At 46.7% G+C, this 26,865-nt stretch overlaps 1 protein-coding gene across 3 annotated transcripts in view; it reads right to left on the reverse strand.

Annotated features, from left to right (window-relative positions):
* Positions 1 to 26,865, reverse strand: part of UNC79 (unc-79 homolog, NALCN channel complex subunit) — a 146,278-nt gene that overhangs the window by 97,142 nt on the left and 22,271 nt on the right. For all 3 annotated transcript variants that reach the window (XM_065403675.1, XM_065403674.1, XM_065403677.1), the window contains 11 exons: positions 26,141 to 26,270; positions 23,974 to 24,038; positions 19,723 to 19,811; positions 18,558 to 18,598; positions 16,044 to 16,072; positions 11,403 to 11,632; positions 10,859 to 11,030; positions 8,111 to 8,341; positions 5,026 to 5,216; positions 3,953 to 4,076; positions 1,961 to 2,101 (listed from right to left, as the gene is read on the reverse strand). In XM_065403675.1, coding sequence (XP_065259747.1) covers positions 1,961 to 2,101; positions 3,953 to 4,076; positions 5,026 to 5,216; positions 8,111 to 8,341; positions 10,859 to 11,030; positions 11,403 to 11,632; positions 16,044 to 16,072; positions 18,558 to 18,598; positions 19,723 to 19,811; positions 23,974 to 24,038; positions 26,141 to 26,270 — 1,443 coding nt within the window. The remainder of the gene's footprint in view (positions 1 to 1,960; positions 2,102 to 3,952; positions 4,077 to 5,025; positions 5,217 to 8,110; positions 8,342 to 10,858; positions 11,031 to 11,402; positions 11,633 to 16,043; positions 16,073 to 18,557; positions 18,599 to 19,722; positions 19,812 to 23,973; positions 24,039 to 26,140; positions 26,271 to 26,865) is intronic.

Consider the following 26,865-nt stretch of genomic DNA (forward strand, 5'->3'; position numbering starts at 1 on the left):
ATAGGCACCCCACATCACTCCCAGTAACACACACACAAAATCCCACAGTGATGCAGGGAAGTCTGCTGTCAAACCGCACATTTATCTACTTTTAGGCCAACTATTGTCTGAAATACAGTATAGTCAAACTATGTGTTTCTTCTGTACAGTATTCTACAGTGGTCCTGGACTAGCTGTGTTATCCTCTATGAGTCTGCTGTCTGCAATGCCAATGCTACAACAGATGAGGATCCCGCTACAACCCAGGGATTCTTCAGTTGCCCATTTTGGGCAGCTTTTAGCCCCTTTGCACCATTAGTGGAGCTGAAGATCTGACCTTCTGAGTTTAAGCTTCCTGACTGTCACATGCGCTGTGTGTGGTGTCATTTAGCAGTATTCCTGTTTGCCTCTATGAGTCAGGCTCCTAGTGTGATAATCACATTGTTCTCTCCTGAATATTCACTATGCCTCTGGGCGCCAACCTATCTTCTTTTGCTCCACAAAATCCAAATTTGGAATTTTAAAGCCTGAACACATTTTAACAAGTGGCTTTAGTTTACATCCATTTCTGCACCTCTACTGCAGAATTTGGCCCAATATAGGTGTGCTAAAAATGTGAAAGAAACATTCCACACCTCACCTGCAGTACCAGCAAACAAACATTCACTGCTTTCATAAACATTGCATGCCAAGTAACTGCAGGATCTTCCATTGTTTTTCTGTAACTCAACTAAAAATAACTGAATAGCGGCAAAAAAGTAAAGATAAGGAAGTGATGTTAAAAGATGAAACATCAGAGGATAAACTCTACAGTTTTGAGTCACAAGGAGCAGAATTCATAAGGCTGATGAAAGCAAAAGGACATGCTTCCACTTATTATTAATGACACATGCTTGTGTTTCTGTTACACAGGAAACAGTACAGTGTTTTAGAAATGAAGTACTAACAGATTTTCAGAATTTATGCACAGGTTTCAATAAATATGTTTGCTTCATTTTTCACATGTTCTTTGTTTAAGACCAGTGAATTCATTTTGGAAGCCAGAGTCAGATAGAGGAATTCATTTCAAATGGAGGAGCTGTTAGAGAAGCATTCAGTCAAATGTCTGATCTATTGCAGCTAGTCGCATGAGTTAAATATTGGCCAGTTTGGGTTTGTGCTGCTGCAAACTGGTTCATTTGATTTGTACAGCAGACAGCCTAGAGATTCAGAGTCTACGTTGTCTGCTGACATATTACCAGCAGATAACACTTTAAGGACTAGAGGAGAGAAATTGAGACAGGATTGGATTTAACTGCAATGACTGAATATGCATCTGCCACCAAAAAGGCCCCCTCAAAAAGCCCCTAAGCAGGCTTGCCTATTGGACAAAGTGTTAGCTCTTAGCAAAAAGTCAAAGGAAGCTGCTTCCTTCTTCTTCCATGAGAGGTAAATATTGGAGAGTGTAGAGGCAGGTTAGGTAAAATACAAGGAAAAATGGAGGGACAAGGAAACTAATTCTGCTCAGTCATCACCACCAGTAAGTGCCTCGGCCCTACCAAACATGTGCGACACGAATATGAAAGCTCACCCTAGATGACCAGATGTCCATCAAAAATTGCTGGTTGATGGTAGTGGACAGAAGATACAGAGAATGAAAATTGTTGGAAAAGTTAACAACACAAAATAAATACTAATGCTTAGCTATTATATAGATGCCATACACCAAGTGAAACAGTTCACTCAGAAAGAGATTTCACAATTACACTCTACCAAATTACAACACATCTACCAAATTATTAATTTATAATTAAAACTGATCAAATGGGAGGCTGGCATTAACTCAAGCTGTGTTGATTTTTATCACTCTCAAAATCTGTACTTTGTTTCCAATCAAGTGCTAGAGTAATTGGCAGCAAGTTTTTAAATCTTCATATGCAAATTAAAAGGGAAACTGTTTTAAGGAGAAAAAGAAAAAACAAAACAAGATGAAAGATAATACCCTTCGAGCTCCAAGATTCCCTGCCAGTTCACTGACTCTTGATTTTCTTTGATTTGCTAACTCTTTGACCGAATTAACTCCATCGGAAAACATACTGATCAGTAGCTGAAGAGGAACCACAATGTCTAACTCAGATAACACCTGAAGAAAGATAAAAATAAAAAAGCATGAGTTTTCAGCTCGGACCAAAAATACTAACTACCTTTATAAATACTTTAACCGTGACCCTACTTCAACAAGATCCATAAACATGTGTCTAACTTCAGCCACGTGAATTGTTTGATTGAAGTCAATGGGACTATTAGTGCTTAAAGTTAGGCACATGCTTAAGTACCTGGCTGAATCAGAGCCAAGCAAATCTGTCTGAGTACAACAAAGAGCACTTTCCAATATGCTTGCAACTGAAACCTGACAACTCTCTTTGCTGATATTTGAGGCCCCTTTTATTCACAAACATTCTGATGTGAGGTGTTTTCACGAGATGTTTGTGTGAAGCAAAAATGACACAACTACTAGCATGAATAACTGTTCACTAGGTGATACCACTAGTACTATTTATTATTTGTATTGCAGTAGTGCCCCAAGGCTCCAATCAGAATAATTCCTGTGGCCATTCTGAAAAGCTCTTTTCATTATTCCTCAATAGATTCATCAAACAATTTCAAATATTGGTGAACAGACCAGGGGCTCTTCCTTTTCTCAAGGGACCCATCACATGCAGCAAATCACCAAGAGGGAATTCTCACAGTGACCCCTTCATGAACAAACCATAGACAAAACTGAGCTCGTTCAAACTAGTCATCGAACAGTTGTTAATAAGCAAATCTGCAAAAGGCACAATCTGTTGGTGGAAAATTTACCAACAGACAAAACTATTACAGCCATCAACTAAACTGTTCTCTGCAAATAGGTCACCTAGCATTGGCTGCAAATAACTCTCATCGGAGCAGGAGCAATAACAATGGACATAAGTGTTATTCACAAAAGGCCAACTATTGTAAAATGCACATGGCTTTAAGGGGAGCTGCACCCTGCAGGATGAATCTCTGAGAGACAATCATCCAAGTAGCTGCTCAGTATGCAGGGAAAGCACAGATGGTTGCGGTGTAGGGCCGCCCAGAGGGGGGGGGCAAGTGGGGCAATTTGCCCCAGGCCCCGGGCCCCGAAGGGGCCCCGCGAGCCCTTGCCGAGAATCCCTTCCCTGGCTAGAGGCACCTTTTTAATTTTTACTCACCCGGCAGCAGTCCGGGTCTTCGGCGGCGGGCCCTTCAGTCGCTCCACGTCTTTGGCGGCATTTCGGCGGCGGGTCCTTCAGTGCTGCCGAAGACGTGGAGCAAGTGAAGGACCCGCCGCCGCCACCGCCGACTCGGAGCGCCGCCCGGTGAGTACAAGCGCCGCAGCGGGTGGCGCCTTTTTTTATGTCCGCTCCCCCACTTTGCCCCAGGCCCCCTGAATCCGCTGGGTGGCCTTGGTGTACACCTTCACTCCAGCTGGCCAGCTTCATGGGTTAGTACACAGGAGCAGTGGAGTCAAGGCAACAAGTGGTTTTGATAGACTCCAAAGGGAATCCAATCCAGCTCTTCACAACAAAAGACCCTTAAAAATTGCTTAAGTGTTCCTGAAGTCATTCTGCAGTCTACGAAGCAAATTAGGTGCAGACCCTAGAGTACAGCTGGGGAAGAGGCAGGGGCACTGGGCCTACCCTCAAGACACAACCTACAGCCAAAGGGAAAACGGGCTTCTAGCCTTCCACCAAAAGGCCAGACCTATCGCCTGAGATGGGAGAGCCTCCCTTGTAGGCACTGAGCTACCTATCTGCTTGCACTGGGGGGTAAGCGAAGAGGAAAAAGACTTTCTGACCCTTAAAAAAGGTTTGATTCAAAGATGAGTGAAAGTTCAAGATAGCTCTTTTATGTCTGAACCATTTCACCCATTTCTAATTACAACCCCAATAAGCTGCTTCAGCATGACCTATCCATAATAGTCACTTACATGCAGCCAGAGCAAAGCTTGCTCCTGCACAGAGGAAGGATAGCCCGTGAATCGACAACTAATGAAGCCAAACATCTCCTCCATGGAAAAAGGCAGTGGGCAAAGCTCAATATCAAACATTTTGCTGCAAAGAAGAATAAAGATATATGATCACTGGTTTGCTGTTATGTGCAGTACATAGTAGACTGTACCTGGACAATTAATAGAATACCAGTCACAACTAAATAATACTAACATCTCACTAGTGTATCACTTGCATGCTCATTTTGCATCACACAGGGAGTGTGTCACCTGCAATTGTCATTCTGACTCCTGGGAGTCATTCCTGAGTTTGGTGGGTCTGTCACGCGTCATAAAAATTCAAATTAAATTTCAAAGTGTGTTCAGCCAGGCTATGCAGATGGATTGGAGAGATCAGTGAACAGAAATATTTTCATCTGTTAGCGATGACTTTCTCTACCTCCAACACATAGAAATATTTCTCTCTTTACATTTCCCCCACCAAAATGCATTTCATACTGGAGACAGGCCTCAGCCACTGAGGATCGACTGTAAGTTTAAGAGGCACTGTGTAGCTGCAGTGTCCCAGAATGCATGAAACAGGGCATTGGGATTCTGAGAGCACACACCCTGGCTTCCCCTTTGCTGCAGAGGGGAAGTAATTTGCTAGACCAGTAGCAGACTAATCCGCTGCTGTGCCAGCTCAGCTGTGCCTACTCCCCACCCCTAACCCACCTGTAAGGGAGGAGTAGCACTTCCCTGGACGCTGCTCTCTCCATTGCGCCTGAACCCCCTGGATGTGTTGTCCGCTCAGGGCAAAGGTCAATCTAGCCCTACTTTTGGATCCGGATACAGATCCAGTGATACTGTGGAACTTTGGATCAAATGTTCCAGTTAAGGTCCATCTTTAATTTATTAATGATGCAGCTGCATCTAGTCACTGTCTCTTATATTGCATATAAACAAAGCAGTTCTGAAAGGCATTTTTATTCAACGTCACCAATTTCTTGTGCTAAAACCCTTGTTAATTAATATACTCACCATTGTTACAGCTCAAGTACCCGTTTACCTACCTTAGTACTTCTCTGAACTCTTTCAGTTGATTATCAGGCACTTCTGTTCTAATGGCTTCCAGCCATTCTGGCATAATACATTCCCAGACAGGCTGGTTTATTACATTGTATGGAATCAGGCAGAGGATGCGACTCAGACCTTCCTTTAATTGTGTCACAGTGCTACAGGATTTGTCCCAGTATCCACCAACCTGAGGGCATTTCCAGGAATAGTGTTTATTAGCTGCTATTATAATTCTTGCATTTGTTATTTGTATAGCATCATATATTTGCATGGCACCTTACAGACATTAAATCATGATGATTGATCAATAGTATAGTTCAGTGCATATTTCAGATTCAACCATGGGGACTGCATTTTTTTTTTCCATATGATCCAGGGGCAACTGAAGTGCAGCTGAAGATTTAAATGCAGTTCTCCCTGGCCCAATGACTACTTAAGTATTTATCCACAGTAGAGAAAGACTGTAGTCCAGTGGTTAGGGTAGCCAGCTGGAAGGTGGAAGACACCAGGTCAAGTCCACCTGTTTTAGTCACTCTTTCATTATTTATCCAAAGTGGAACAGCTTCAACAGGAACATAAAAACATAAGAATGGCCATACTGGGTCAGACCAAAGGTCCATCCAGACAGTATCCTGTCTACCGACAGTGACCAATGCCAGGTGCCCCAGAGGGAGTGAACCTAACAGGTAATGATCAAGTGATCTCTCTCCTGCCATCCATCTCCACCCTCTGACAAACAGTGTCTAGGGACACCATTCCTTATCCATCCTGGCTAATAGCCATTAATGGACTTAACCTCCATGAATTTATCTAGTTCTCTTTTAAACTCTGTTATAGTCCTAGCCTTCACAACCTCCTCAGGCAAGGAGTTCCACAGGTTGACTGTGCGCTGTGTGAAGAAGAACTTCCTTTTATTTGTGTCAAACCTGCTTCCCATTAATTTCATTTGGTGGCCCCGAGTTCTTACATTATTAGAACAAGTACATAACTTTTCCTTATTCATTTTCTCCACACCACTCATGATTTTATATACCTCTATCATATCCCCCCTTAGTCTCCTCTTTTCCAAGCTGAAGAGTCCTAGCCTCTTTAATCTCTCCTCATATGGGACCCGTTCCAAACCCCTAATCATTTTAGTTCCCCTTCTCTGAACCTTTTCTAATGCCAGTATATCTTTTTTGAGATATACAGGAGAGAGTGAGGGAGCCCCACATCAGAATATCCCTTAGCTCAGTGGATAGAGCCCTCTTCTGGGTGGTGGGAAACCCCACTTCAAATCCCTTCTCCCCCATTGGCAGAGATGAGGACTTGAACCCGGGTCTCCCACATCACAAGTGAGTGCGCTAACCACTGGGCCAAAAGATATAGGGCTGGTAGTGGTACCACCACCACCACCAATGGCATAGGTGCCTAATTTCAGGAGTGTTCACAGTTGAGAAAAGCAAGCAGAGATAGGTGCCTATTTTTGGGAGTGGGATGGGGCTTAGCACAGGCCTGTCTTATTGGCACCTCCCATTGGCTAGCTGGCTTCCTGCCTAGCATACTGGGGGCTTTTGTTTTATTTCATTCTAAGGTGCCTGCCTCTGCACATTCATTGTATAGGAGTTTAGGTGCCTAACTCAGGCATTGCGTACCACAGTGATTTTCTAGGTGCTTAAAAGTTATGTGTTGTGACATTTAGTGTAGTAAGAGGAGGCCCTAAGATATAAACCTTGGTATCAGAGGCCCGGTATGAGGCCTAAGGCCTGAACTAAAGTAATGGTCAAGACTTTGCTAACATAAAGCAAAGTTAAGCTGTGAGCCAGAGGCAGGCCCTGCTCACAGAAGCTGGCAAGGAAAGGGCTGAGGTTGCATAAATGTATATTCACCTAGCATAGTTACAGTATAAACATGGTACCAAGACACACTATACCGGAACATTCCACAGATAACATGGAACAGGCCGACCCATCCCAATGACAGGGGCAAAAGGGTAAAATGATGGATAGAGTTGTTTTGATCGAACCAACATGTACAAGGTGAGAGGCGGCACCTTACTACGTAGAGGGGTTGTACCTTGCTACGTAGAGGGGTTGCACCTCAATACGTCAGGAGTGATGTGTAACTTGTTTGTACCTGTGTATAAAAATGTATCCCTGAGGTGGTGTCTTTGTCCAGCCGAGGGGGCAGTGGAAAGTCCCGCCACTGACTGAGCTGAGTCCATTGCCGAGCGGCACTTTCTAGCAGTATGCCCGGTAGACTAAGTAATCTACGGGGAACTGAAATTGTGTCAGGGTCGCAATAAACCTGGCCGAGGTGCCTTTGTACCTTACTAGACTTTGTGGTTATTGGGGGTTCTCGTCGGGTTTGCTGTGTCAGCTATCTGCGCAGAGCTGGGGCAGCACACAGAGGGAACAGACGCACGCAGCCGAGTGATATCAACAAAGGAGAAAGCAGAAGCACCACACCAGTAGCATCTCACAACACTTAGCATAACCATACCTAACTTCTTTTCTGCATCCAGCCCTCCAGAGATAAGGAAGAGGCCCAGGGAAAGGCAGCAAGGTGCAGGAAGGAACCACACCTTGGCTGATGTTTAGAGGGTCCCTGAGCTGGAACCTGGAGTAGAGGGTGGGCTCAGGTTCCCCATTAGCCACTGAGGGACTGGCAGCTGGGGCAGTGAATGGGAGGATTGCCTAAACCTGCTGGTGAGCAGGGACTTTGGTACACAACCTCGGAAGGGAGGAACAGTGAATGACCTGGCTGGAGGGCTGACTCATGAAGAGGCAGCAGCAGCTCCTGGGGTGAGAGAAGGGTTGCAGACCAAGAGCAAGAGACAGAGAGATGGAATGCAACCACAAGAAGGACCTTGGTTATGTTAAGCTAATTCCCAGAATGGCCAGGAGGAGGTGCCATCCTGTGGTGAATAGAGCACCCTGTCTCAGAGAGTTAGGTGCCTAAATACCCTTATGGATCTGGGCTTGTATGCGTTGATCTGAGGGCAGAATTTGTTCCTTAAAGTTTCGTAAATATACCACAGTACGACTTCAAGCTTTATGGCTTTTATAAAACCTCCAGACAAAATACAGAAAATATTCTTACCCTGGCAAATTCCATTGGCTTAGGAAGTAGGCACATAACCATGACATCAAATCGAACATCACAAACTGTCTTCAGCCACTTGGTGACAAACTGAGGTTTGAGTTTTTCCACCAGGCTACCAACTTCATCATCCATCATATAAGCTGTGGAATGAAACCACTGGAAAACCATACTAACCAGGCGAGCTAAGCTCTCTGTTGGAGTATTCTCACTGGGAGTACAAAGGCTCACCTGGAAGACAGCAAAAACAAACCTAATTTTCAATTTATCCCAAGATACTGTGGTAACTGCTGGTGGGGAGGGGACTGTACCATTTTCTATAAGATTCTTCATCTTCTCTGAGATTCCACTCTGCATCTTGATAATGGGGTAATGGAGCTACTTGCTTCTCAGTATTTGTATGAATACAGCTCAGGTGTGTATGAACTGAAAAGCATTATCATCTGACAGTCTCTTTGAAATGAATTGCTGATCTCTGTCCAGTTCCTAATGGAAAAGAGTTCACTTCATGCTAACTGGCACCATTGCTGTCAGTCTCTGAGAGGCCTAGGATTGCACAGGTGTTCAGCAAAATCACTGATTTTTCACTCTGCCATCTAGAGATGTTCCCTCAAGGTCAGAGATGAGGCACATTGACAGAAAAGAGCAGGTAAGCTTGTACTGCTGTTGCCCATATGCTACACCTCCTGTGAATATAAAGTGATCTTAAGCTTTCAAGAAAACTGTTTTAAGCACCATAGATGAACACAACAACATACAAAACAAGATTGGAATCTCTGCCCCTAAGTGCTTACACTCGAAGTTTAGACATGGAGATATTAGGAGGGTGAAGACAGTAAAGTCACATGATCATTTGAGTCAGTAGTGCAAACCCCTCCTAACTCTCAGACCTGCCAACATTTGTAAACAGAAAGCAGTAGGTTCTCATTTACATATATTTGCATAAATGTCTCTGCCTTCCTACACCATACCCTAACACCACACCCCAGAGCCCTAGCTCCCCTCCCCTTTCCTCAGCCTTCTGGAAGAGGCCTTGTAAATGGGTGCTGGCCCTTTAAGGCCCAAGGAGGTAGTCACTCCATTCCATGTGTCCTGGGAAGTAAATGAAGCAGTTATTGGGGGAGAGGAAGATGGTCCCGGGGAGTAGTTAGTGTTGGGGACAGGGATAGTACAGGGCCATCCCAGACCAGTGCTCCTTTAAGGGCCTGAGATCAGGAGCCTTGTAGATTGGCTGGGGCAAGACTCCCTGCAGCCCCCAAGTTTCATTCTGAATTGCAGGTTTTAATCAAACCAAAATTCAAAGTGAAACTCAATCAAAATCTGTTTCACCTGGTTTCAGATTAAAAAAAAAAAAAAAAATCTTTAAAGTACAAATGCCCCATTACTTTGATCCAGATACACTTGGCTTTGGGGGGTTTATCAGCACAGATTCAAGCAAACAGTGCATGAACCTTCACAAACCTTGAATTAACATGGGCTGAATTTCAAATTTGTAATAAACAAAACTCTCAAGTGGATGAGTTTAATATGGACTGCGAGGGTGTGTTGCAAACATTCACAGAGCTTTATTTGGCAGAAGCAGGGCAGAGGCTGGAAAGCATCTTTTCAAGACTGAAGCAGATTTAAAAGTGAGTGGGGATGGTGAAAAAGAAAAACAATTAATTTGGGAAATGTGTAGTGGCAATAAATAAATTAATAGAGATATCCTATCTCCTAGAACTGGAAGGGACCTTGAAAGGTCATTGAGTCCAGCCCCCTGCCTTCACTAGCAGGACCAAGTACTAATTTTGCCCCAAATCCTTAAGGGGCCCCCTCAAGGATTGAACTCACAAGCCTGGGTTTAGCAGGCCAATGCTCAAACCACTGAGCTATCCCTCCCCACATAAATTGCAAGACATCAAGCAATGGTGAAGTAATGAAAAACAAATGAAAATCAAATGGTATCTAAAATTACATGCATCTTGTGCTTCCGCACTCTGGTGTACACGGAAGTGCTCCTGTTATGTTTGTCACTAAAACTACTACTGAATTTCTGGAAACTAAACTTAAGGAAAAACCTTCTTACACAGGGAGAAGAGAATGTGAACAGTGCTAGGAGCACTTAAATAATAACATCCATGTCTGAAACAGAAGAAAGGGGCAGAAAGAGTGAAAACAGATTTCTACTAGCAAGACAAAGTCCTCTTGTTATCCAGTCATGCAAATTATGAGAAAAGAACTAACGAGCCTAAAGTATTTGCTTATTATAAAGATAACAAATCTGTGGTACGGCATCCTTCAGAATGAAAGGAGCAATAATACCATAGTAACAAATTCGTTGTCTGGGATGTGTCAGCAGAAACACAAAAGTTCTTGAAGACAGTGGAAAGCACTAGAGACTGAACTCTTATAAACTAGTTATGCACACTAGAAAAAAAAAAAGAATACCTTTGCCTTTACCTAGAAATAGTGTAAAACATATCAATGTAGAATAGTTACAAAGATATGGTATGTAACATCATATAGAGGCGCACTTGTAGTCCAATGATTACAGCAAGTAACTCAATCAGGGAATCTGGATTCTCCTCCCAGCTCTGCCATGTGGCCTGAGAGCTTGTCTGTATTATAAAAATGGCACCAATTTAACTAGATCAATCCTGTCCTGGTAAATGACTGAATTAAGCTAAACGAATTTAAGAGTGAGGTCAATGATAGGACAGATAACCTTGCAGAAAAAGGGGAGAGGGAGAAACAGCAAGGAACACTTACTAAGAACCAGATTCCAAACTGGCTCAGGATGCGCTGGTCATGCTTGTCATCATCTTTGTTATCAAAGTCAGTGTTGTCCAAGGAATGATGGGAAGAGGAGAGGCCCATCTGCCTCCTGCGGTTGAGTTCATATTCCCTCTGCTCAGCATGGAACTCTGCTTCTTTCAGCAAGCTGCAAAAACAAGGTGAATGTGGCCCGTAATTCAGCCTTTCTGCACTGGAAGTAGATAGCTGGTCAGTGACTATTACAAGTTAAAGCATTAGATTTCATTCATCTCCCTGTGCACAGTGTCCTTGAAGGGTAAAAAACATAATGAAATAAGATAAAGTCCCAGCTTTCAAGGTCAAATTCTGACACTCAGACACATGTGTACAAGTCCCTCGGCCAGATTCTCATCTTTGCTACACCAGAATGATTTCAGTGCAGTCACTGTAGTTTACGCTGGTGAAACTAGGATCACAACCTGGCCCTGGGACATAGGATTTGCAAGTACAGGTGTGAGGGTCAGGATCTGACCCTGTGTTTGTTTGTTTGCCTCATTACCTGATCACAGCTTCCACAGTACAAACTAGTTCCTCAGCCCCACACTCCCGCGTATTGATTGGGGGAGGAGATGTCTGATAAAGGTGGGTCTCTGCTGCTGCCCCAACTTCACTGCTGTGATGGTTCGAATGGCATCTTTTGCAGTAGCGCACTGGCCTGTTACCATGGCGGCCACAGCAGCCTGCTGAGAAGCAGGTGACGACAGCCCTTCTGACATGTGAGCTACAGTTCTGGAAACAAACAGAGTTTATCATGCCACATGTGGCAGTAAGTGGAACTGAAAACGAGAATGAAAATCAACATAACAGAGCTAGCTAATATGTTGGCATTTTTTAAAATTCACTAGAGATGGGTCCAAAACATGCCCCTGGAGCCAAGCATTACCAAACTTCAAGGAAAGATACATGTAGACCTAGATCTGAATGTCATGGATAGTCTCCTTTCTCTGGAATGGGCCAAATCAATGCCTCAGCCAACAACCTCAACTTTCTGGCTTGGGCCAATCTCTAAAGGTAATGACAGCATCTAATTTTCAGTTCACCTATACCCAATTTATTTCTAAGCACACACACACTCTGATTCAGAGCATTCCCCTCATTCCTCATAGCAGTGTGATTCTTAGAAACAAACTAGAAATACAGAAAGGAAAAGGAGTTCACTTTGTTGAATATTTAATATTTGTGTCCTGCAAAATTCTCTCACTCCCTAATTATAGCTCAGAATTTTTGAAAGTTACACATAACAGGGCCAGATCCTTAGCTGGTTTAAATCCATGTAGCTTCATTGATTTCAGTGGAGATATGCCAATTTACACCAACTCATTCGGGGTAACTAAAAATTTCTGAAATATAAATTAACTTCAACTGAGCTATGCCAGTCTATACCAGCTAAGAGTTTGGCTTTTTAATAAGCTTTTTCTAGCACATGAGACCTTGAACATGTCTATCCATACTTATTAAATTATTATTAAGAAAATGTTGCTAGTATGTTTTGCAAGTAGATTGGTTTGTCAGTACTCTGTGTAGGGTCCAATACTGAAGACTGAGTTGGTCTTTACCTAAGCCAAAATCCACTGACTATAATGGGAGTTGTGCATAATTAAGGACTAATCCAGTACTTCAGTATTGTGGCCCAGAATATATAAAATGCTTGGATTTTAAATTAATAGTTCATACTCTCCTCTTTATAAGTAGTTGTAGCGGGGTGGTTAGGGTTACCATATTTCAGCAAGCAAAAAACAGGACGGGAGGAGCCCCGCCCCAGTCCTGCCCTAGCCCCGCCCCTTCCACTCCCTCCCACTTCCCGCCCCCCTCAGGACCCCCAACCCTCCCCCTGCTCCTTGTCCCCTGACTGCCCCCTCCTGGGACCCCTGCCCCTAACTGCCCCCCAGGACTCCACCCCCTACCTAAGCCTCCCTGCTCCTTGTTCCCTGACTGCCCCCTCCTGAGACCCTCCCCCCATCCTAATTTGCCCCCTAGGACCCTACCCCCTACCTGTCCCCTGACTGCCCCAACCCTTATCCACACCCCCACCCCCAGACAGACCCCCGGGACTCCCACGCCCCATCCAACCACTCCCCACCCCCTGACAGCCCCCCCCAGAACTCCCGACCCATCTAAACCCCTCTGCTCCCTGTCCCCTGACTGCTCCGATCCCTCTCCCCACCCCTGCCCCCTGACAGCCCCCCCGCTCCTTGTCCCCTGACTACCCCTCCTGGGACCCCTGCTCCTAACTGCCCTCCAGAACCCCACCCCCTACCTAAGCCTCCCTGTTCCTTGTCCCCTAACTGCCCCCTCCTGAGACCCCCGCCACCCTAACTGCCCCCCCAGGACCCTACCCCCTACCTGTACCCTGACTGCCCAAAACCTTATCCACACCCCCACCCCCAGAAAGCCCCCCCCCGAACGCCCGACCCCCCCGCTCCCTGTTTCTTGACTGCTCCCTCCAGAACCTCCCTGCCCCTTCTCCGACCCCCTGGCCCCATTACTCTGCCTCTCAGACCAGCGTGCCGGGGAGGAGGAGCAGGGGGAGGAGCTCCAGACTGCCGGTGCGAACGGCCGGCTGGTGATCTGCGAATGCAGGGAGGGAGGGAGTGCTCTCAGCTGCAGGGGAGAGGAGGGGGAAGTGGAGGAGGGGCTCTCTCTGGCTGTCAGAGCCCCATGTAAGTGGCACCATCGGGCCGGCTGCCCTGTCAGCAGCGCGTGCTCTGCAGGGGGCGGGGGGGGGGGGGGGGGAAGTCCAGACATTTACAAATTCCCCCCAGACGCTATTTTTAACTCTAAAAGCCGGACATGTCCGGGGGAATCCGGACGAATGGTAACCCTAGGGGTGGTCACCCCGCTCCTGCCCGGAGGGGTTAAAAACAGCCCAGGAGAGGGCTGTAGCTGGAGACAAGCAGCCCAGGCTGATTGGGGAAGCAGCCACAACTGTGGCCACGCCCCAATCAGGGCCCAGCTGGCCCTTATAAGAGGGCAGTGGGCAGGGCCAGCTTTAGGCCAATTCAACCAATTCCCCTGAATCGGGCCCCGCGCCCAAGCCCAGGTACGGCGTACTGGCAAGAGCCGGTGCGCCATACCGGGGTGGCCCGGCTTCCCCAGGGGGCAATTTAAAGGGCCTGGGGCTCCCAGCAGGGGCTGGAGCCCCGTTGCTTCCCCAGGGCTCCTTCGGCTATTTAAAGGGACGGGGTGGTAGAAGCAGGGGAGCCCCGGGCCCTTTAAATAGCCCCCAGAGCCCTGGGATAGCGGGGGGCTCGGGGGCTATTTAAAGGGCCGGGGCTCCAGCTGCCTCTGCTGCACCCCCTGCCTGCAGTCAGCCCATCTCCAGCCAGCCCCTGCTGCACCCCCTGCCCTGCCCACAGCCAGCCCTGCACCCCCTGCCCACAGCCAGCCCCTGCCACACCCTCTGCCCTGTCTCCAGCCAACCCCTGCCGCACCCTCTGCCCTGTCTCCAGCCAACCCCTGCCGCACTCCCATGGCCCTGCCTGAAGCCAGCCAGCCCCACATCGCCCCCTGCCCACACCAGCCCCGCACCCCCTGCCCTGCCCGCACCAGCCCTGCACCCCCCCCTGCCCTGCCTGCAGCCAGCCCCGTACCCCCTGCCCTGTCTCCAGCCAACCCCTGCCGCACCCCCTGCCTGAAGCCAACCAGTCCCGCACTCCTCTGTCTCCAGCCCTGCCAACCCCTGCCGCACGCCCCTGCGGCCCTGCCTGAAGCCAGCCAGCCAGCCCACTCCACACACCCCTGTCTCCAGCCAGCCCCGCAACCCTTGCCCTGCCTGCAGTCAGACCCTACCTCCAGCCAGCCCCATGTCCAGTGGTGCCCTGCAGTTCCCAGGGCAGTAACCCTGCACACCTGCTTCAATGAGGGGGGCAGGGAGCAGCTGGGACCCACACATGTGCACACCATTAGGGTGACCAGACAGCAAGTGTGAAAAATTGTGACAGGCAGTGGGGGGGTAATAGGATCCTATATAAGAAAAAGACCCAAAAATCGGGACTGTCCCTATAAAATTGGGACATCTGGTCACCCTAGCACACCCCCAGGGAGTGGCGGGGACCCACACATGTGAAACTGAGCTCATTAATAACTGATCAACAGCATATATGACACAATGTACATAATATATAATTTTATTATTTATATAGTTATGGAAAATAAATAATACATGGAAGAAATGAAAGGCTTTTTTTTACGTTTTTTGTTGTTGTTGTTAGTCATCCCTGCCGGGGCCCCACCGAAAATGTTCGAATTTGGCCCCGCACTTCCTAAAGCCGGCCCTGGCAGTGGGCTGGGAGCAGGAGATACTCTCTCTCTAGCCTTTGAGAGGGAGGGGCCTGGCTGCTGGGGAGTGTACCTGAGGTGGAGCAGGGCTGGGGGAAAGCCAGAGGAGCTCCAACCTGGAAACCCCCCAGGCTGCAGGCCCAGAGTAAGGCTGAATAGGTACTGGGGCTGCAGGGGGCAGCCCAAGGGTAGGCAGAGGCAGCAGGTCCAAACCCCCCTTGCCTGTGATGAGTGGCTTATATACTGCAGTCTGCCCCAGTGAACAGGGGCTAGATGGGGACTGGGCAGTAGCCATATACTGAGGTGAGGCGGGGGTGGGGGTTCCCCGGGGAGGAGAGACCCAGAGACTGAGGGGTGTACTGGTGGAGGTGGGGGTTCCCTGGGGAGGGGAGACCCAGAGACTGAGGGGTGTACTGCCAGGGGGCAGCACCCTGGCGTGCAAGGGGCACCGAGTTCGGGAGGGACACGGGGGCCTGGCAAAAGCGGGACACTGGCCTGCGGAGGGCGCTCTGATGGCTGGAGATCTAATTCCCAGAAGGTACCAGCAGGAGGTGCCGCAGGGGTGAGTCCCGCACGGTTACAGTAGTATTATACACAGACTGGTAAGATCAATTGCACAATAAGACTGCTTTGTTAAGCTATCATTTTAATGGAAACCTCTCAAAATCAAAAGTCAAACTGCAGCAATCTGAGCCAAAACAAATCTCACTGCTAAATCACCTTCATTTTCCCTTAACAAATGTGGCAATGGATACATTATGAAAAAACTTCAGATGGCAAAAAATATATCACACAGTAATGGGATGAAGTTACGCACAAACACACCAAATCATGCCCCATCACAGAAACAACTTAGTCTTACCTTCTTCTGACATATAGCAGAAATTTCAGCTGTAAGGGGAAGGTATACAAAATATCAACACAGTACTATCACTTTTCTCCCTTACCATGGCAATCATGGGAGAAACATATCTGTAAAAAGAGCCTCCAGAGTTTGACTTGACTTTCCAAATATTATCCTTTTCCTCCAGCTATATGGTAGGTTTCCCTACTTGTATCTGGAACACATCAGATGATTGATGTCAACTGTACCCAGCCAATGGGCCGAATTCTATAGGCGAAAATTCCAGTGAAATTAATGGAAGCTTTGTCTGCCTAGGGACTGCAAAGTCAGGCACTGTAATTTGAAGGAAAGTTCTTCATAATTACATTCACTTTCTATACTAGCAGAATTTAAACCAGTGCCCCTTTCTCTCCACCAGCAAGTCATAATAAACGCCTGGGTACAAGGGCTGATAAAATGCAGACCACTGAAATCTAAATGTGAGCCACAACTGCTTTTCTCTCCTGCATGGATTGTCATCCCCCAGAGTGCAGTACTTCAGCCCCAGTGCCAGGCTTTTTGGGTCAAGTTAGGTCGCTGCATGCTGTAAACTATAGGATATGCAAGAGATGAGAGCTGGTAGGTCCTGAAGTAGGCAAAGCAAGGACTGCTCATGCATGCCAACTCTTGTGAATTGATGGCGAGAGTTGCGATTTCTGAGTAAAATTAAGCCTCACTCATGATCTTGCAAGAGAACTCTCAAAGTCAGGATTTTTTTTTGTCAGTCATGGCACAAATCATGTGTTTCCAGTCAAACAGGAGATACCCCATCCTAAACAAAGGAAGGTGTTTTCTCCATCCGGCAGTTAATTCCACAGTACTTGGACAATGAGAATTCATTTACATATCAGGTAAGCAGAGCTATCAAACTAACAAGAGACAGCTGGCTGGCTACACCCCAGCAGGGGAGAGAAACTTCATCTGATAGAAGGAGGAGGGCCAAACCTCAAATAAGCATCAACTGAAAAAAAATCCTGACATTTGAGAGTTCTAAAAGTGAGGTTTAATTTTACTTAGAAATCGTGTCAGTCACCCCAGGCACAGCCGTGGCTCCAGCTGTCAGCCCTGGGTGGCTGGTCCCCTGCCAGCCTAGGAAGTGGAAGAGGGGACCCCACTGCAGCCCCCCAGGTCTGGGGAGGGTGAAGAACCTTAAGGAGCAGAGGTGAAGCTGGAGGCTGCAGAGGGGGCTGAAGTGAGGAGGGTGAGGGCTGATGGTGGGTTCTGAGCAGATGGGGTAAGTGCTGGGAGGATGAACTGAGGGCGGCTGGGGTGGTGATGATGGGGGCTGGGAGACTGAACTGAGTGGGGGTTTGTACTGAGGAGGTTTGGGGGGGGGAAGAGAACTGATGGGGGACTGGGATACAGGATTAATTGTTGGGCAGGAGAAGGGCAGATGTGGGGGTGAGAGCTCCTGCAGCAGGGGCCAAAAATCACCTTATCCATTGCATGTGGAGAGTGGGCAACACTGTTACATGCACACCCCCTGGGAATGAACAAGGGGAGTTCAGAAATAAAGAGACTAGCCTAAAAAACACAGTATAATCTTTTTTTAAATGTCATGATTTTGGGGCAAATGATTTTTAGGAGTCTGACTCATGATTTTTGATCTCTTGAAGTTGGCAATACTGACTGCTGCACTGGAGAGAAGGGATCAAATGGGGCCCACCCAGAGCCACCCTTCCCCCAGCATGCCTCTTCACCCAGAGCTGTGCAGGGAGACCACTCAACCTAGGTCCCAATGCCCTCAGTGTGAGGACTCCGATCGCCCCACCATGTGGGCTTGGGAGAAGACAGAAAGGAGGCAGGAGCCAGCCAGAGACTGCAGCTGATGGGAGCAGAAGCAGCCAAAGCAGGGTCCTTTGTATGTCTAGGCATTCAGAGAACTTTCTAGTTTTGTCTGGACCTTCTCTGCCCTGTGCTGACTGGCTGTTTGCTCCACCCCCCTCTCCTTCACATTCTCTTCACCTCAGCTTCACTCCACACCTGCACCTCTTACCCTCTTCTCCCCTGCCCCACCCATGCTTTCCCTTCCCTTTTCTTTCCATTTAGCTGATCCCCTCCCAAGTAAATCCACACGCACCCCAAATGGCAGAATTAACATGTTTGCTGCCATCACAGTGTTCATTCTGCTTGTGTGTTCTACTCCTTCCCTCAGCCTCTGTCTGTCTTGTCTATTTAGATTGGATGCTCTTTGGGGCAGGGACCATCTGCTAGTCTGTTTGTACAGCACCTAGCATAATAGGGCCTCACTCTTGGTTTGCCCTTACGGACTACCATAATAAACATAATTAATAACAATAATAACTAGGAATGTTTGCACACTACTCTGAAGATGCTAAGGAGCATTTAAGTGTAAACAATTATTATTTTCTAGGATTCTGTGTGGTTTTCTTGAAAGTATAATACAAATACCTCAGATAACAGAGGAAAATAAACAAACGTATGATTGTAGAGTCACAATTACTTGTTGTTCATCCTTAAAGTATATCTTACCTTGTGGCAGGAGAACATCAACCAACCATTCACTGTGGTCCCTAAAATAATTCAAATATTTAATTAACATCCCTTTTTATTTTATTTTTGCACAAAAGAAATGTCAGTGATCTACACTGTTCTGAAAAAGCTTTTCTGTAAATAGCACATCATAAATAGAAGGCTGTTTTAAATCAGTTCTCTTTGTTATGCCCTACTGATTGCAAATTACCACTGTGCTGATATTTGTCCATATTCAAGGCTTTCAAATACTACTTTGAAGACATTAATTTAGCAATTTAGAAAATACAATGTGTTCTGAATATCCTGAGATTAAAAACTGATGGTGAACAGTGTTAGACAAACATGAAAAAAAGAAAAGTACCTGTTCCATACACTGTATATCTGTTTAGAAGCCATGGCTGCAATTAAATTTGATTACTTTTCCCTGCAGCTTTAAATCAAGGATGACTTCAAAACCAAGGTGACTTCTGTGAAATTTAATTACTTTCCCCTGCAGCTGCTATGATACAGAGGTGTCTGTTAAACAAGGGCTAAAAATAAATATGCACAGCTTCTGAACTAAGCAGAACTTCATTCATTTGCACTAATGATTGGGAGACACATTGCAAATTAGTGGATTTTGTAAATTAACAAGTTTCCAAACAAAACTTAAAATGTGAGGATAATTCATGTCAGAATGTATTTCTGCATGTACTTCACAAGAGTGATCTAGTTTTAACTCCTTATGCAGTTGCTTCATGGAGTACACTAGAGAACGTTGTGAAGTACATTTTCCATAAAAGTAATGATGCCTCAGCAAGGGAGACCTCACTACAGTGCTCTTAACGGTAAGGAGAGGGGAGAGACATTGTTCTTGTGCAAAAAAGGTGTAGATTCATAACAAAATCATATAATTTACAAATCTTATCTTTAAGACTCACTAATGTGCAAACTAAAAGCAAATGCTGTTCACTTTGGGCCGGTCTCTGCTACAATTACTCGTACCAGGTAGCAGCTTACTTTACAGGTGGCTCTATTAACTTCAGTTGGATTATTTGTGGAGTAAGATTCTATTCAACATGAGTGAGGGTGTTAGAATCTGGAGTTGTATACTAATTGTATGCGGTTGTTTTTAATTGACTATTTGTTATTATCGTTCATCTCTGAGTCTTAGTCTACCCACCCTGCAATCCTCTGGCTGCATTCTTCACACAGGTAAAGCGGGGGTGGCTTATCACCCAGAGCCACAGACAAGGAAGGTTCTATGCACATCTGAAACACACAGGAAGAACAGAATGAACTCCTCTCTCCATGAAAGTGCTCTGGTTTCATAACAATCCTAGGGGTTAATGCTACAAGGTAATGAGCATCCCCTGGCGTCAGTGCTTGTGGAGGGCATTCGTCATCTTGCAGGAGGCACTCAGCACCTGCCAGTGTTGTGTCCGAAATGATTTCCGCCAAAGACAAGCTCAAAAGCAGGGAACCAGTCTGTGTAAAAGGAAAGCATTGTCAGTCCTGTTTTCTACATTCTTGTTTTAAGTGGGCCTATGGGAGTGGTCTACACACAGTAACACAGGTGTGTCTTTCTGTTACATTACTATAACTAAACACATGTATTATATTTCATGGTCATTGCAGTTCTTTCTTTAAGAGGCAGACTCTCATACAGGAGAATTTGGCTCAATATTTTTAGGCCAAGCTAAGGTAGAATTCTAGAACTTTCAATCTATATGCTGCAAGTATACATGCAACATGGCTCTTGGCTATACAGCACATATGTGATAACAGAGATAGAACCCAGGAGCTCTGACTCTCAAAATGCAGGCCTCTGTCACCAGAGCTAAAAGAATAACTCCATTGTCTTGCACTAGTGGTGAAGCTTTTATCCTCTTTGTGGGTTAGCCATTAGATGGCAACATGATCACACATCTGAGCAGATGCATTACACTATTTAAGTACTTAGAAGCAGGACGGTCATAGGTCTGGCCATGAACACTTTGACGGGGTGATCTTTCCCTTACGGGTACTGGTGCCTAGACTTCAGCCCACCCCAGTCACATGGCATGGCCCTGTGATGGGGTGTCCACCCACACAAGGCCTGAAGGGGGTAAGGTGGCTAGGACAATCACCGCTCTAGGCAAAACTTCATTTTGCTGCCCTGCTCCAACCCTCTAGAGCAGAGGTTCTCAAGCAAGGAGGTGCACCCCCATGGACTTCTGGGGGGAGGGGTGGAGGTACAGCAAGCCTTCTGCTGGTCCAATGATTATTGTAAAAGTGGAGGGCCAAGCTCCAGGTCACAGCTCTACTCACTCCAGTTTGACCCAGTTTCCCTGTGGCATGACACGACGCTGGCTGGACCAAATTTGAGTAGCATTGCAACTTGGCACACCAGGTCGCAGCACCAATCAAATGTGGGATTTGTGGGGGAAGGTGTTGTTTTGTGTTCTAGTAGGCCTTGTGCAAGTTCACCAAGTGCACATTGGTTAATCTGGGCCTGCTCCTCTCTGAATCAGGAACATGCTGATGACTAGAACTACAAACCCAGTTTCAAGAGGAGGGCTGGGGGAACACTCCTCTAGATGTGGGAAACCAGAAGGAAAACCGAAAGGACGGTTTGGAGTATAGCCTGGGGAGTGCCAGAGAGGCTGTAGAGCCACAGAGCACAGTGGTCTCTGTAACAGACCAGTGAGAAGCCACCTAGGAAACCAGACCCTCTGGAGGAGAGGACCACAAGATGTGAACTAGAGGAACAGTCTACAGGACCAGCATGTTAGGAAGCACACCAAGGAAACAGTAAAGGGTTGGAGTTTGTCAATTTCTTTCTTTATACAGGGTTCCTAGCCTGGAACCCAGAAAATGGCCGGGCCTAGGCTCCCCTACCAAACCCATCAGGAGGGTTTACTAAGGCCTTGAGCAAGTGGGCCACACTCAAAGAGATCAATGACTGTATGCCCCTCATCTAAGATGATTGGCCTCCTGAAGCATTGGACTCTTTAGCACCCTGAAAGGGGGGAAGGACTACCAGCCATCCAGCCGGAGGGCTAGGGTCACGACAAAGGACCCATGAGCAGGCTAGATGGTGAGGGGTCCATCAGAGTAGGATGCAAACTAAAACAGCCTTGCTGTGTCACCCAGTTTCACCACAAGGGGGCAGTGAAGACAAAAGGCAATCGCTAACAGACACCATAATATCACTTCTAAACTAAATTAGAGTTTCAGAGGCTAGGTCTACACTGCAGCGGGGGTCCGACCTAAGATACGCAACTTCAGCTACGTGAATACCGTAGCTGAAGTTGCGTATTTTAGGTCGGCTTACCTGGCGGTGAGGACGCGGGAAAGTCGACCGCTGCCGCGCTGCCGCCGACTCCGCTGCTGCCTCTTGCCGAGGTGGATTTCCGGAGTCGACGGCAGAGCGATCAGGGATCGATTTTACCGCGTCTTCACTAGACGCGGTAAGTCGATCCCCGATAGACCGATTGCTACCCGCCGGATCGGCGGGTAGTGAAGACAAAGCCTTAATCTAGCCAAGAGCTTGATCTTGCTGCGAATGACAGAGGGTATAATCCTCTTTGGCTGTAACTTCCATCCCCTCTATTGACAAGAATTTGGGGCATGTATCTAAGAGAGAATAGGCCTCAATTCATATATCTCTACATAGCTCGGATCTTCATTCTACAGCAAAAAGTAGTTCAAATGAAAGTCCATTCAAGACTCCTAAGCATTTACATGTACAAACCTTAGAACTGTAAATATCACTAAGTGTTACTCTCCCCACTGAATGGCTGGAGTCTGAATGTGGTGACCTTTAGGTCACAATGCGACACCTGTCTGTTATCTTTCTCTGGTGATGGGAGGACCTAACTGGGGGTGACTGGGAAGGGCTGGATGAGGGGCTGGGGTTGAAGTATGCTGGGTGGGAAATGTTGGGAGCTCTGAAGTCAAGTATGAACATCATTTTTTGCAATTATAATACACTGGGAGACTAGCTTGCTGGGAGGGAGAGATCTATCAAGTGTCATTTTGATCAGTTTAATTGTTTTAATGTTTAGACGGTGCCTGGAATATAGGTTAGGTCTATAAATAAATAAATAAATAAATAAATAAATAAATAGCTTTACTACAGGCAGTGTGCACCAGACTTAGACTCAGTAAATGTGGGTTTTATTCCTGACTCTCCTACTGCCACTGAATGACCCGGGGGTCTGAATGACTTAACCTCTCTATGATTCCTGTTTCCTGTAAAACGGGGATGATGCTATTTATCTCCTTTCTAAAGCACTTCGGAGAAAATAATTAGTAATATTTTTGAGAAAACATAATACTGGGGTAGCCAGAGACCACTCCAGAGATTTTCCATGTGGATAGTGTTGCCAACTTTCTAATCTCACAAAACTGAACACCCCTGCCCCAAGGCCCTGCCCTTGCCCTGCCCCTTCTGAGGCCCCGCCCCACCCCTGCTTGCTCCATCTCCCCTCCCTCCATCACTCACTCTCCCCTACCCTCACTCACTTTCACTGGGCAGAGGCTTGGGGGGGGAGGGGGGACGGGGGTGCAGGGTGCAGGCTCCGGGAGGGAGTTTGGGTGTGTGAGGGGACTCCATGCTGGGGCAGGGGGTTGGGATGCGGGCAGAGTTGCACAGTCCTGGCAGCACTTACCATGGCTCCCAGGAAGCGGCCTCCAGGTCCCTGCAGCCCCTAGACACATGGGCAGCCGGGGAGGCTCCGTACACTGCCCTCACACCCACAGGCACCGCCCCCACAACTCCCATTGGTCACGGGGGGGGAGGGCAGCGCGCCAAGCCTACCTGGCCACCCATGCACGTAGGAACTGCAGGGACTTGGTGACCGCTTCCAGGAGCTGCGCAGAGCTAGGGCTGGCAGGGAGTCTGCCTTAACCCTGGGCCTCCACTGTGCCGCCGACCGGACTTTTAATATCCCGGTTGGAGATGCCGACCGGAGCCGCCAAGGTCCCTTTTGAACCAGGCGTTCTGGTTGAAAACTGGACACTTGGCAACCCTACATGTGGCCCGTAACCATCCTTATATTTAATATGGGGACATAGCTCATGGAGGCTCCAGGATGAAATACTCCATCTTCATCTGAGCAGCCAGGCTACATAGGCCATCTAGATCAAGACATATTCTTAGGCCCTTTAGTTTCCACAGGCCATGCTGCCATCTTAGTTCCTGTATCTGATCTTATGGAAGTCAATAGGAGTTTTGCACCTGACTTCAGTAGAAGCAAAAGCAGGCCATTAAAGATATGGGTAAGCAATTTCCATGCCAAACTCAGCCCTTGGTTACATACAAGTCTTACCGACTTCAGTGTGTGACTGGAGACAAAATGGGGCCCTAGCTTCAACCCATGGGCTTAAAGAAATTTTACATTAAGGCCCTCAACTGGGCAAAGTTCTGGTCCTGTGGAAATAACGGTACCTTCACAGCTGGTTTGTTAATTGCATTATGGCATTCAATGTGCTGGCAGTGGATGGGATTCCAGGCTGAAAAACCAAAACACAGCTGATTAACAAACAAATAAATATTATTCATAGGTACCATTTATACTAGTGCCCAGAGGCCCCAATCCAGACTGGGCCCCATTGTGCTAGCTGCTGTACAAATACAAAGGAAGACATGACCCCTACCCCAGGAAGCATACTAATAACAACAACAATTTATAACATGCCTGCCTGGATTATGAGGTAGACTGTATTCCCAGACACAAGAGTATAAAACGGGAGTAAGGAACCCTCCCCAGCACCCCTTTCATCTCTTTCATGTTACCCAGACTTTGGATTAATTTATGACTACCCCCAGGAGCAGCCTGGAATTTGTGACTCCCTAAAGCACAATTCTTTCCCTGAGCTGTTCCTAGGGCAGCTCAGCAACACACTATCCCTTACTAAGGGCTGTGTCCTCAATGCTCAGATTTTGTCACACATTCCAGCTCTCTAGGGAATTTGAGCCCTGCCTAGGGGGGAAACTCCCTGTGATCGGCTGTCTGCCCCACTCGCCTGCCTCCTGGGGCTGAACAACCAATCAGAACTGCTACAGGAAAAGCTCTCCCCACCACCACCCCATAGCAATCCAAAACTGTTCTGACAGGAGGGGAGGGGGAAGGAAGGAGCTAAACAGACCAGCTGCTCAGGACAACTCCATCCCATCCTCTGAGCAATGTGAGGGATAGGATAGCATGAGTGTTCCTCCGTAGGACCCCCCCCCCCCCCGGACTGGAAAGGGGAGAGGGTACCCTGCTGCAGTCCCCCAGGCCTGAGAGAGGGCGGTGAAAACCCATGAAGAGCAGAGGGGAAGCTGGGGGGCTGAGGGTGGGGTCAGAATTAATTGCTGGCAGGGAACAGGCAAATGTGGGGGCAAGAGCTCCTGTAGCAGGAGCCAAAAATCACTTCACCCAATAAATGTGGAATCTTTTGCAACACTGTCATGCACACTCTGGGGATGGGCAGGAGCAGTTCAAAAATCAGAAGACAGACCAAAAACCACAGAATAGAATATTTTATTTTAGAAAGCCCATGATTTTTTGGGACAATCTCATGATTTGTTGGGGTCCAAATCTTAATTTTTGCTCTCGAGGGTGGCAATACTGTGTCCTAGAGACACAATCTAGCCCTAAATGAGCCGCACAACAATTTAAAATATAATAATATGATGAACAAGATCAGAGACCAGCAATATACAAACCAGAGTGACGTTTAAATCCCAATAATCTGACCTCATTAAAAAGGGGAAGGGAATGCTACATAGGAGGTGACAGTAATCAAATATTAGAGGTGCGTTCCAGTGGCATAATTTGGATCCAGACCCAAGTACACATTGTCAATGTCCCAAAGTTCAGGGTTATTGTGCCAGCCCAACTGTACTCCAAATGGGAAAAAAATCCAAAAAGACAACACAACATTGAAAATATGATTCTTCAAAGCAGAGAGATGGGGTTAAGGCCAACAAGCAGCAAAAGGAAGTTCCCACCCTTAAGAACCACCCCAGCAGAAGCACAATCCCCTACCAATATAAGATGCAAAACAGCACAGAGGAAGGTGAGCGTGAGACCTTGTGCCATCCACCTACTCAGCTTTGTCTCTCTCTTCCTCCTTTCCCACATCCTTCTTTCCAGCCCTGGGAACTTTCCTACTGAGCTCTGTTTGCACATGACTCCAGTGACAGTAATAGCTAGAAGAGGAGTCATAGCAACAGCAGCAGCTATAACAAATGAGACATCAATAGCATCCATCGTGACAGTAGAAAGGGACATGGAATGGATTCCTTCTGGGTACCTACAGGGTACATTTATATCCCAGTTCGGGACTTTGCACTGTAGGTTTATGGGGAGAGGTTATCCAGTTAGTGTTGGGACTGACACACTGGATTTATTGGATCTGATCCCAGCTTCTACTACCCATAATTTCTACTGATTATCATCACCTTTTGAAAGCACACTGAAATAGACATTGCCTATACTTAATATATCTGCCTATAGAATATTGTAGTTAGGATCCCTCTGACAGGAGTTAACAGCTAACACTAGTACACACTAGACCACCTCGTTTATTGTATTTATTTGGGTTTATACAAACATTTTTGCACTTACCTGTGTACTGCAATCCTCTGTACTCACTTATTGCCCCTGGCGGTTTTAAATTGGGCCAATAGTGGAATAGCATTTGTACTGCCGGAGGTTTTACTTGAGAAGGACCATAAGCTATTACATACAGCAAGTCCTAAGGAAAAACATGTGTAGCCTGTTTAGTTTGCATGGTAACAAAACACTACTCATTTCATAACATTACTTTATGTATGTTTTCAAATGTACATACACATATACCAATTGTATACATTTTACACCCTGCCCACCACCTTTTGCAAACTCTTTGGTGGAGCTTAGATGGCAACTCTACCAGTATGTTTGTAAAGCACCTAGCACAATGGATCTGTGATCTTGACTGGGGCCTCCAGGTGCTACCACAATGCATATAATATATAATAACTTGAAGCAAATTAAGCCTTCTGTCTAGATACAGACCAAACAGGTGGAGTTTAGATCCATAACTGGATCCAGATTTGGTTCAGGCTAAGGATAAGAATCCAGATTTGAGGTCAAATAGGGACTAAATTACCTCTGGCCTCAATGATACTACACACAAACCATCCTCATAAAAATTCAGCCCAATGTGAACTAGTAAGATCTCTTGCTCTTACAAGATTTTTCCCAACGTGAGCAACATTTAAGCAGGATTCAGAAAACGGGCCCTGATCTGAAGGGATGGAACAGCATCTATAAATTCCAATTCTGAGCAACCAACACATGCTTGTCCC

Source organism: Emys orbicularis, chromosome 4, assembly GCF_028017835.1.
Source record: "Emys orbicularis isolate rEmyOrb1 chromosome 4, rEmyOrb1.hap1, whole genome shotgun sequence".
Classification (NCBI taxonomy): domain Eukaryota; kingdom Metazoa; phylum Chordata; order Testudines; family Emydidae; genus Emys; species Emys orbicularis.